Consider the following 13,018-nt stretch of genomic DNA (forward strand, 5'->3'; position numbering starts at 1 on the left):
CATACTCTGCCTGTTCTCTTCCCACGGTACACATTTCTCATACACTTGAGATGTGTACTAATCTCAATAAAGTGACCAATGATATTCTCAATAACAAATTCGACACTTTTGAGTCTTTATCTCATTTGAACTCACTGTTGCCCGTGAAACTCTTTCCTTGACTGACACTGAACTCATTTGGCTCTACCATCCTGCTCTTATCCTTTCCATCACTTGTGAAGTTTTCCTCCAGCTCCCCCTTAAATGCTGGGTGTTCTCTAGAGGTAGTGTTCTTTAGCCACAATGCTTCTCCTCTTCCTATATCATTATTTCTCACACTTTTTAAATATACCTAATATTTCCCTTTGCTATATCCTCAAAATAAAAATCTCACTATCCTCTACCATGTAAGAGATGTTTTAAATTGAAAATCTTTAATAATTGAAGTCAGTTTATTTTCTATATATCCTCAAAAAATTTTCTAATTCTTTGTTTTCTATAGTTTGTTTCATAAATGTAGATATTTTTGTGTTCCAAGTAAAATCTGATCTTTTCAAACTAGCAATCCACCAACAGAGTAATCTATTCTGCCCTGAAAAACTACTGCTGTAAACAATGCCTTCCCAGGTGGGCTGTCCCATTCGCAAGGTTTCAGCTACTTCTACATCAATGACTCTCAACCATTTCTAGCTTCTAGTACCATAACAGAATGCTTTGCAGACATCCTAATTTATCTCACAGGCTTCTCAAACTTAGAACTAAAATGGATTTATCGCTGTTTCCTCTAAAAGAGTATTTTTCCTTTATTCTTTATTAAATTAATGGCATGACTATGTATCTTATCACAAACTGGGAACCAAGAGTTCATTCTTGAGCACTACTCACATATAATCAATTAGTAATTACTCTGAAACATTCCTCCTCTAAATATTTCTCAGATTCATTCTTATTTTCCATCCTTTTAACTACTGCACTAGTTAGGTCTCTATTTGAATACTGAAAAAGCCTCTGACTAGTCTCCTCCCTACCTCTTGTCTTATCCTCCTCAAATCTATTCTCTATATGGTACAGTGATCTACTGTAAATATACCTCTAATAAGATCACCCGATTTAAAGTCTTTCATTGGCTAGTCCATTACTTAGAGAAACTAAGTTTCTTAACAGATATTCAAAATCTTGCATGACCTAGTTCATGCCTAGTTATGTAGCCTCACTTTGGCCACTGAATTCACATACTCTTACGGGACGATCACACTGGCCCACTATTTTTGAAAAATATCACTGAAACATAGTTATGCCCATTCCTTTATGTATTACAGCAGAGCTGAGCAGATCCAAGAGAGACTATAAAGCCTGCAAAGCCTAAAATATTTACTGTTTTTCCTTTAAAAGATCAAAATTTGTTGACTGATGGTCTATACTCCAGAAATATTCAACTGTTTGTACTTAAGTAAACCAGTAACATCTTTTTTACCTCCCATCCACTATGCCTTTGCTGTGTGCCTCAACTCAGAATGTGCCTTAACCCTATCAACTAATACTGCCTTGTCAGATTAGGGATACATCCCGTGAACCTACCCCATATACCCAGGTCCATACACCTCTGTCATTCTATTAACCACACTGCATTAGAAGTATCTCTGTGATTTATTATTTCTTTAGAAATTACCCATCTGGCCGTGAGATTTTTAGAGGCAAAGACTGCATCCTAATATTTTTATCACAGATGATATGCTAAATACATAAATGAATGAATAAATGAACAAAGTAAAAGAGTAACTGCAAAGAGCCTAAAAATTATTCCTAGCTTATAGTATTTAAAAAAAATTCTAAATGCCTAAAGTCATGTTATTTTTAAGACATGTTATAAGTGAAAATGTGAGTTTTCCTTAGATCTCTAGAGAGAAGCATCCTCATTATATATACTCCAGGGGAGTCCCTCCCTTCGCAAGCATCTGGCATACTACGGGTGGCTTATGCAGTTATGGTAAGGCTTAAATATATACATCCCTAGTTTACACCAAGTCTAAACATAAGAGTCCACGAGTATGTAGAAATATTTCAGTTACAGATCTCCCTTATTTTAGAATAAGTTTTCCAATTTGGAACTCTGTCATTTTCTTACACAAATACAAAGCTTAACACGTTTTACCTTTTCCAAGTCAGTAAATCTCTCATGTAGCTGTCTCTTCTCCATCTCTACTTTTGTTAATAAGATTTTGCCATTCTTTAAATCTTCTTCTAGGCCAGATATTCTACCTAAAATTGTAACATTAAAAAAAAATAATAATAAAGCCACAAAATATATACATTAAAAGTAAAAAATGTGGACATCACCTTATACTTTGGAGCTGAGATTTATGAGAAGTTTTATAATTGTTGGCATAGTTGATAGAGCTGAGATACTGCTTTATAGTTAATTCAGCCGGAACCCACTCTACCACCTTGGGAGGTGGTTCGATACTCAAAATACTTGGAATTATTTGAAAAGTATATCTTTAATTCATAAAATTTTGTATTAATGTATTTCTAATACCCTAACTTTATGTAACAAGGTAGTATATACAGAAATGTCCTACGAGTACATTATCCATCATATAAAGTTATTTCCAAACTATAAGTGATCAAGATGAATTCAAGTGCAATTGCTACTTTAATACCTTGTAAATCGCTGATTATCTCTGATCCATGGGTTCGGTCCCTCCTTTCAGATTCTAGAACCGACTGAAGATTGATAAACTCCTTTTCAAGTTTTAACTTGGCAGTCTCCAGGAGGCAGTTTTTATCTTGCAGATCTCTATTGTTAGATTCCAGCTGCTGAATCTGTTTTGAACTTTCTGCCTGGGTTTTTCTTAACCGGGCTGCAGTATCAGATTCTGTTCGCAGCAAAGCATTGGTTTCATCCAGCTGTTATTCCATTCAAAATCAAACAAACAAACAAACACAGGTGTATATAATGAAAATACTTCAATTTACTACCCCATAATGAATATTTAAAATAAACAAAAACCTAAAAATATTTCCTAATGATTTCCCTGTCAAATTAGAGGCAAAATCCTTTAGTGACAATGCCAATTAAAACTGTTAATAGGCAGTCATATATTAAATTTAATTCCCTTATTACAAATTGGGAGGAACCTACTTGTCTCTGGAGTTGATTCACTTTCTCAGTGGATATTTGAGAGTTCTGATTTCTTTTTTTCAAATCTTCAAGTTGATCTTTTAAACTGTTAACTATGATAAAAAGCATTTCAGTGGCAAGCTTCAACACAACACACACACACAACACACACTGAATTTATTTTCTTGGTATTTAATATTCTACACCACAAACCATCATTCTCCAAATTTCGTTTCTTGTCTGCTTCATGATCAGCTTTCCGCTGATATTCTGCATTTTTGTGCTGAAGAAGTGCTTTTTCTCTTTCTAATTGCCTTAATGCTGATTCCACATTTTTCCTTAAGGTAATCTGAAATAATGCTTGAAGTTATTATCAGAGGAAAGTAAGTATAAAAATCAAATGAAAACAAAAAATATTTGTTATTTCAAGTAGATTAAAAAAGTCTGTTAAAAAGCTGTAACTGCTATATTGTTAAAATTACAATGTTTTCTATTTTTTAAAAATAAGCGCACTATTAAATAATCAAACCTATAAATGTTTTGTTTACTATTCAAAGTCAAACTGTGCATTTAATTCCAACACCATTGAACCATCTTATGCAACACAAACCATTGATCTAAAACGTTATGAATAACAATAAAAAAACACCCAATAGTCACTTTGTTTTTAAGCCATGTCATTAATAAATATGCATTTAATTTGAATTTTCTACCCATACTAAATTAACTCGAGTCTCATGAATATATAACAACATGAAGCCTATTATCATGATTATCCTATAATTTTAGTCCTGTCCTCCAATGCTACATGGTAAGTTTTATTACAGATCAAGATTTATATGAATACGGTGCCAAGAGAACTTTACAGGTAAGTCAAGCATCAAAACTTTTCATGAACAAAAAGGTTAATAAAAGTATTGAGCTATTTTACCTCTTCTTCTAGCTCCTTTGCTACTTTCTCTAGGCGAGTATTAACAGATCTAAAGAATTTAAAAAGAAACAGTAAATAGAATAACTAATTTACAGTAAAGCATTTATCATAAATTTAAAAATAATCATAATCACGTTTTTAGTAATATGTTTAAACTTAAATTTTACAATATGCTATTTAATTAACTACGAAACATACTTGCACTTCTGTTCTAGTTCCTCTTTGGCTTGTATCTCAGTGCTAAGGTGTTCTTCTAATGTGTATAGTTTTTTCTGAATCTGTCAGAAAACAAGAAACTTAATTATAAAGTTTAGTCGCATTTCAAAGATGAGAGGCTTAAAGAATACAATGATAAGCTTCTCTTTTCTTTCAACTTAATGTAATCTCCTCTATAATGGTACAGTATTTGTATCTTCTTAAGGTGACTTCTACTGACAGAGGGAAAAAAATCCTCCATCTCTTGCTTTCTGTCTATGACAGTACACGTGTGTATGAACACACTTCGTACACATATGAATGAGAAGCTCTACTGTTAGCAGAATTCTTCTACGACACCAAGTTTCTCATTCATTATGAATAAAGAATATCTTCTGATATTCTCCACTGTTCTTCTGAAGATTATTTATTTGAAAATATTGTCACCATTGTACTTATAAGGATAAAAGGTCTATCTATATATAAAACAAATATTTGAAATATTTGATTAAACATGTTCAAATATATGTTAGTCTTCTTAAAAATAAGAATATAAGCTCTTCTTTACATCTTCCTACACAGTGCCAGGCGCAGTACTGTAAAGAGTTGTAGTCAATAAGTCTTTTGGATAAATGATAGCTAATTTCAAGTCATCTCCTTGCCATTCTTTAAATCTTCTTCTAGGCCAGACGTGTCAGTCTTTATACAAACTAAAATTACAGAAAGTATGAAATAATCCATTTTTGGATCATTATTACCTTTAAAAAGGATTTAACGTTCTTTTGTACAGGCACTTGACAAATGTTCTCATTAATTCTAACAAAAACCCTATGAAGATGGTAGTGTTATATGCACTCAGTAAAGAAACTAAATTCCAAAAAAGCTGAATAACTGGGCCGAGATAGCATGCTAGTAAGTAGCGGTACTAAAAATCAATCCAAGTCTATTAGATTCCAAGTCCAATGTTCTTTCCACTATTCTTTCTAGTGATTAGGTTCTTCTCCATGGTTTCTTAAATATTTCATATATCTTAAGCAAAACTATATTTCTCCTTAATAAGAACATACGGGCCAATGAACTAGTCAAATTTAATGGCTACTGCATTAATACAATTTGATTACTAGTTATCACATGATAATCAGAAGTTCTTGCTGCCAATTTTATGTCCTCGATAAATAAAAACAAGAAAATTACACAATACGTATTTTAAATAACAGATCCATAGGAGCAATAATAAAAGGGATACTTGGTAGAAAAAAGATGGAGGACTTCTCTCTTGGGTAGATGTCATACTCCAAATGCTAAGTGAAATATCGCTATATCAAAACATTGCTAGAGTGATGAGTTTTTCTCAGTTTTTCAAGATGTTTGACATCAACATACCTCTTGACTTTCCTATTTAAAACAAACAAAAACACAGAAAACATTAAATGCTTGTTTTGCTTTGAAAATTCCTAAAACACAAAATCACACCAAAATTATTCAATCAAATATTTTAGTTTTAAGTTTTGAAGAGAAAAATGTTTAGCATCCTCATTTATGTGTATATGCATACGTGTGTGATTTAGCTTTGTATGCAGTTACAAATTATAAAGGTCACAAAATACTGTAACAGTTTGACAAAATTATCCTTTATGTGAGTTCATTGCTAGATACTTAAAATTTGAATCTCTCCACTATTTCTGTACTCATAGCTTATTATTTGTACTTTTATAGCACTAAGATTATAAAAATTTCTAACTGGTATTATAACTGTTTATAAATCTATCACTTTTGCTACTAAACCTAAGCCTAAAACCATGTATAATTCATCCTTTTATTGGCCATTGTATCTTACACAATGATACTTGTCAAAGAAATGAATCATTTCAATGTTATGCTGAACTGTATTGCAACAAGGAATGCCATCTAATATTCTAAAAGTAGCATCAAATAAACTTTTAAAAATACACAGACAATACTAAAACGTGAATAAAACAGAGTAGTAAAAATTTATACATACTTCATTTTTCCTTGATTGTAGTGAATCATTTTCTCTACAAGATGGAGAGTCACTTAGTAACCTAGAAGGAAAGGCAGGAAATAAATTTATTCACATGTCATTTTACCCCATTTTCTAATACCAAGTTATTCTCAGAATTAAGTTCCAACCAAAGATTTTTCTTTTTTCAACATATTCAAAATGAAGCAGTATTTTCCACTCTAGACATTTATACCATTTTCAATAATCTCAAATATTAAACTTTTCTTCTCACTCTTAGCAGATGTTGTATTATTTAACATTGTTGAGATCAGGGTACTAAATAGAACTATACTTTCCCCTTCTTTATCTCATTTTGAGTTCTTGTAACTATTTTATTCCTCTAGATATTTTCTAAAGAGATGTCTCTCTTCCTTTTCAAAGATAACATCTCTTGATCGCCAGGTCTTAATACATAAATGATCACTTCTATTTAACTGTCAACTTCTCTTTTCACTGGGTCCTTCCCCATTGCCTATACTCTTGGGTTTCTCCTGGCACTGATATCCTCCTTTTAGTCAGCATTACCATAGTTTTTAGAACACTACTGGTAGCAGGGTGACCTACTCTTGCTGGTTTGCCCAGAATTTTTCCTAATTTTGGAAAGAAAGTCCTACACGACATCCTAGGAAAACCCTCAGGCCTGGGCAATTACACACATGGAGGTACCAAAAAGTTTCTCAAATGTCTTTAATGCTTCACTCAACTATTTAACAGTTTTCAGTGGCTCCTCACTGCTTGCAAAAGTTAAAAGTCCCTTAGCATAATACGCAGCCACCACCTGTTGCATTATCTTCCCCTAAACTCCAACTTCATCTATTTTCTAATGTTAGCCCCCCAAAACTCACTTCAGTTAACCAATATTTATTGAATAATGACTTTGTGCCAGGCTCTGCACTAGATAGAAAAATTGAGGCAAGAAAATCAGTCTTATCAAGTCCTCTAAGTGGTCACAATCCAGTAACATATACCCAATGTTTGAACCCCAATGGATTACACTACTCTGTACATTCTACCCTTCTTTATGACTATACAATTTTATCATATTCTTCATTAGTTGACGAGCTCCTTCAAAAGCAGGTATTTGGTCTTACTCAACAACTCAAGAGAATATAGAGCATTGCCTTGCATTCATTTGCAAATAAATATAACATTCAGGAGCAAAAAAATGAAATGAAATGAAAAATAATCCCTCTGATAGTCTTTCTGAAAAAACTCAAAGTTTAAAACAAATTAACACTTTATCTTATATAATTTAGAGTCTCGAAGTAAGACTCTGAATACAAAAATGTAACAAACAACATACAAATTTTCTCTGTAGTAGGTAAATCCTATAAAAGGCAGCTGATTTCCCACAAAAGCTTTAGGAATTGGGAAGGTTTCTACATCTCCTTTATCATCTTCGATGTCATCGAAATTGCTGCTGTCTATGTCACTGCTGAGTTCAGGTACTACTGGAGCTGCCGCTATAAAAAGAAATGAATTATTTTATTCATAATAAAAAATATATCTAAACAGACCCTATTGTTTTATATTATTAACAACATATTATACTAATATTAACACACTGAACATGAGTACTATATAATTAATAATATATTATGATTTACTATAGAAAATTTTAGTAACAATTTCCATTTTATCATTTCAAAGAATTAGAACTTTATGTGTTTTACTCCTACATTAGATCAGTTTTAAATATAGATAAATCAATTAAACAAGGAAAGCAATATGATATTACTCTAGGTATTAAGATTATAAGCAGCAATAACTTGCACATACATTCTTTAGTCTTCAGTTTTCTATATACTTTAGGCAGAAATAGTTCTTACTCTTAAAATAAATTAACGTCGAATGCACGTAAAGTTAAAATGAATTACTATACTTACCCTAGTACTGACCAGAGTATAGTTTCCCTAAATAATTACTGATTTATTAATTCAACACATTTGAATTAAAGGATTATATTTCACAATTCTATAAATTATTGAGTTTCATAAAAGTGAACTTGACAAATTAAGAAATCAGTAATGTTTATTATAATATTCTTGGGAAATACTGTTAATAAATACATGTTTATTGTATGCTTAGTTTGCTTATCGAGGTAAGATTTGTAAATATTGCCATGAATTTGAAATGAAACCTCTCAATTTAAAAATTAGTTAGCATTAAGTATATCAAACATGCTAGTTAATTCAAAAGAGTAATCGATTTCTGAGATTTAAAATGTGATGGAATAGAAATATTTAAATGTATTGACTTACTCTCTCTTATGTTATCCCAATTCCACTGATCATTCTTAAAAAAAGGATGTTGTTTGATTTCTTCTACCCCATTTCTCCCAAGTCGTACCTCCCTAAACAATGCAGTTAAAGATTATATAAAAAGTAAGATTACAAAAAGACAAAAATATTAAACCTTTCAACAAGGATCAACAGCAAAATCACAAATGAGTTTGAGATTTTTAAAAGCTTCAGTTAAAAATGTTTCTCAAAAATAAGCAATTTCGATTTTACAGTATATAATCTCTCCAGATAGATTAAAAAGACTGTAATGTATAGTAAACACCATTGAAAGTAAAATATATTTCCATCTGTAGTTGTGTCAAATGAAAGTACATTTGACACAATGTCTTTCAAATTAAAAAATGCACCTGAATATGCCAAAATTGCACGACCAACTTCAGGAGGTAACATGGATGAAGATCTAACTTTTGGCCTAGAAGAGTTATCGAAATCTCTCTAATAAAAATGTTATTTAAAAAAATTTCTCCTCTTCTTAAAAATAAATCACATGTTGCGTTTGACGCTATCCACATTCACTCAGATAAATTATCTCTACACTTATATTAAAATTATCATTTTGAATACAAAAAAAAAGTTAACTAAACATTCTTTGCCCCTTTGAGTCTTCAATAAAGATTATATGGAAATAAAAAGCATTTTTTAATATGCCCTGGAGCTATGTTTAATATAAACAGGAAAACCTGTAAACTTTAGAGGGAAGTGCCCCTAGGCACACTGATGGCATTAAATTCTTATCAAAATACCTTTTTTCCACCTACAACCATCTTTATTCCTTTCATTAATTATGCTATATCCCATTTTATATTTTATCTTTCAGCACAAATTATGATCATCCCCATCAAATCAAACATACAGGATTTGCTTTGAGTTTATCAGCATGGACTGTGCAATAATCACATAATTAACAAATCTTAAAAGTTTTAGTCTACAAATGATTGATAAACACAAAAATAATTAACCTCTCTAAAGAGGAAAAATTTTTTAAAAACTTTTCTTGCTTCAGATAGAAAAAAACAAAAAAAAATTTCATAACATTCAGTTTGATGAAAATGAGGGAAACAATGCTAATGAAAATATTCCTTGATGTGATTTCTCTGGGGGGTGAACTTTGCAAAATCACCTAATTTTAAATGTGTATCCCAGAATTCTACCTTTAAGATTTTATCCTACAAAAAGTATGCAAAGATGATTGTATGAGGGTAGTTACTACCATACTGCTTCTAATAGCAACTAGGCAACAAACAAAGTGTGCTAAGGAAACACAGCATTTTAGAGCTACAAGTGTCCTTAGTTATCATCTAATCTGATCCTATCATTTTAAGGATAACATTATTGCCTAAAAAAATAAAATAATTACCCTAAGAACATCAAGCTAGTGAGTAAAGTTTGGACTGGGGAGCAAGCAACATCATGTGTGTTGGTCCTCTGAGAGGATGCCTCCTGTCACAAATATAAAATGGGACACTAGAAAACCCCAAGAGACCAAAGAAGAAACTCTGAAACAGCTTTCTAGCTTCTCTTTTTGAGGTAGGTTTTCACAACGTTGTTCATTTATTTTGTTTTAAGAAATATAGAATTTCCAGGACAGACTTGTTCATATTCAAATGCAAATAGAAACTGGTTGGAAAAGAGACATTCCCAAATCAAACGCAAATGCAGTTTTTAAGATTATAACCAACTGAGTGTTTATCTGCGCAGAATGCTCTTCCCTCAAAAGTTGTACAATCAAGAGTAAGGTGGCTTAGTTACCTTAGGATAAAATGTGAATAATACAAAAGTTTTCTCTCAAATGCATTATTTTACTGAGTTCTAATTTTCTTCTTTTTAGACATTAAGGTTAAAGTTAGAGTTAGATTACAATTGAGCTGCACACACAAAATGACAAGGGTAACCCAATACCAGGCTTAGCAGTAAAAAAAAAAAAAAGGCTAACCCAGAATTAAATGTAATTTGGATAAAGTGAGAGATTGATTTCATATGTAAATAAGAGTTAGTTCATTTCTACAAATTTAAAAGTTAAAGGTGTCCTTTCTACAAAGAAATTCAATGTATATTACCTATCTGTTAGGAAGGCACAGATGAGATTCTTCGCATGTTTAGAAATTTCTGCATCTTCGGGGAAACACAGTGAGTTTTTATGATCCATAATTTTGCTATATGTTCCAACAAGTGAATCTGCATAAAATGGAGTATCCCCTAAAATTCCAAGAAAGGAGAAACTGAGTGCAACATTGAATGCAAATGAAACATTTTCATCTAGTATTTCAATATATTAAGTTTAAATTTGTCACGTGCATGAGAATGAATGGTTATGGCCAGAAGTCTCAGTCAAAACAAACAGGCACACACTAAGAATATACTTAAATTTTAATATACATATGCCTTACTGTTAAAATGTACAGCTGACACTTATTGGATTTTGTTAACCAATGTCACCATAAAAAAATTAATAAATGAAATGAAAAAATAAAAATAAAAAAAATTTTAAACATACCCTTAAGAGTAAATAAATCAATGTTAACTCTAGAATTTTGTTGTTGCTGTTTTTATAATGGGAAAGGAAAATATTTACTGAATAATTAAAGAAAAAGATACTAAGTGAGGTCAGATCAGTTAGTCTTCTCATGCTTGAGCTGGATCATGAATCGGCCGTTTGTGATTATTCTCTAGCCACACGTGGCGATTTAAAGTTAAGTTAATTACAATTAAACAAAATGAAAAATTCAGTTTCCTAGTCACACTAGCCACATTTCAAGTGCTTGATGTGGCCAGTGCCTACCATACTGGACAGTGCAGATATAAACCATTGTCACATCATAATAGACTGGACAGTGCAGCTCTAAGAGTTTTGGATCGTCATCTTATAGATGAGGAAGCTGAGCCCCAATAGATGACATGTGATTTGTCTAAGAGGACACATAGTTAGAGTTAAAAATGGTAGAAATGGTCTCCCAAAGCAGTGTTCCTGCTGACGAATGACCATGATAGAGTCAATGAAAGCAGTACAAAGACAGAAGAAGTTAACAGCATCACTTTGGCCACTACTTATCTAAAGTTACAAGGGTTAAAGGCTCTGCTGGGATGCCTCGACTACAAGTCACCTTATTACAAAAGAGACTCCCAAATCAGCCAATCCAAAACTTCAAAAGGGATAGTCACGTGGATAATTTTTATTTGTTTTCAAAGTGGGGTGGAGGGAAGTTTTGAATTTAAGATTTTTTCCAGTGCCATTTTTAACTGCAGTAGAGTCCTCTAGATGAAATCCCATGATGACCAACATGAGCAAGCACCAGAGTAGGCTCAGAATACTGGAAATCAGTGCCATTCAAACTCATTCAATTCAGCTGAGCTGAAAACAATAGCAGGAATTTAAATGGTCTCTTCAAATAAGCCATGTTGACTTCCTACAAAGTGTATTATTTTCTAAATCCCTAGAAGAGTCTAGGCAAATAATAGAATATATTCTACTTCCCAAAGATTATAAGCCACACCTAATGCATCATCAGATCCGGCCAGAGGTGGGGAGAATGGACGGCTACCTGGGAACATATGGTGAGTACAATGAGACCCACTACAAAGACAAAGGTCCAAAACAAAGTAGGTTATACCATGACATGAGACTAAGCATAGCAAGATTAATGCTACATACACAACGGTCATCAAGAGAAGGCAACTTATGCCACACAAAAGTTCCATGCCTAATTATTACTTAAATTTGGGCTTTACCAAATTTTTTTTTTTTTAAAGCAATAACCATATTCAATTATCATTCAGATTTGAACAGATTTTCTACTACCAGTTTGTTTTAGGGTTATCTTCTAGAAAATAAATTCTCAAAATTTAAAAATATTATTTTGAACTCTAAAGTCATTTTATATAATGTTATTAGCCTTATCACACTTGCCTCAGAAAGGAGATTTGGCTACATCTCCCCTCTTCCCCAAGCCAGATGATTCAGTCATTATTAGCTTCCTTAGTCAGAAGATATTTTTGTGTCCCTAGTACTGAGGAATGGAAAATCTTAAGAATGAAATCTATGATGTAAAGAAAAGTTTTGAAATATTTAGGCCTTTAAAATTTGGATTTGGTTGAAGTAAAAGAAATTATTAAATTTGCCTCTGAATTTTCTGAGAATCTAATATAAAATATATTTATCTTGATAGTCAAATCATCAATAACTACATTTATAATTTATTTTACTGGAATTACGAACCAAATATATATACAAGTAATAAACATAAGAAATACAGTTAACAAAAATCAATTATATAAACAACTAAAAAATATTCAGTTCCCTATTATCAGAACAAGTATTAATAGCCTTATATTTAAAATATTTACAACAGATACTGTTGATCCCTCCCGAAAAAGATCTTAGCATGGAGGCCCAGAATAGCTGTAAACTTCTTATTCTAGTATTTTCTTAATACAAAAAGGTCTATTGGACAAATATTTCCTAGCAGTAT

At 31.9% G+C, this 13,018-nt stretch overlaps 1 protein-coding gene across 1 annotated transcript in view; it reads right to left on the bottom strand.

The window, feature by feature from the left end:
* Window positions 1–13,018, bottom strand: part of ROCK2 (Rho associated coiled-coil containing protein kinase 2) — a 72,848-nt gene that overhangs the window by 31,043 nt on the left and 28,787 nt on the right. The window contains 12 exon segments of the mRNA XM_011365141.2: window positions 459–475; window positions 2,125–2,238; window positions 2,640–2,886; window positions 3,122–3,213; window positions 3,314–3,449; window positions 4,032–4,080; window positions 4,230–4,309; window positions 5,610–5,621; window positions 6,229–6,289; window positions 7,553–7,712; window positions 8,511–8,602; window positions 10,610–10,748. Coding sequence (XP_011363443.1) covers window positions 459–475; window positions 2,125–2,238; window positions 2,640–2,886; window positions 3,122–3,213; window positions 3,314–3,449; window positions 4,032–4,080; window positions 4,230–4,309; window positions 5,610–5,621; window positions 6,229–6,289; window positions 7,553–7,712; window positions 8,511–8,602; window positions 10,610–10,748 — 1,199 coding nt within the window.

Source organism: Pteropus vampyrus, unplaced genomic scaffold (assembly GCF_000151845.1).
Source record: "Pteropus vampyrus isolate Shadow unplaced genomic scaffold, Pvam_2.0 Scaffold105, whole genome shotgun sequence".
Classification (NCBI taxonomy): domain Eukaryota; kingdom Metazoa; phylum Chordata; class Mammalia; order Chiroptera; family Pteropodidae; genus Pteropus; species Pteropus vampyrus.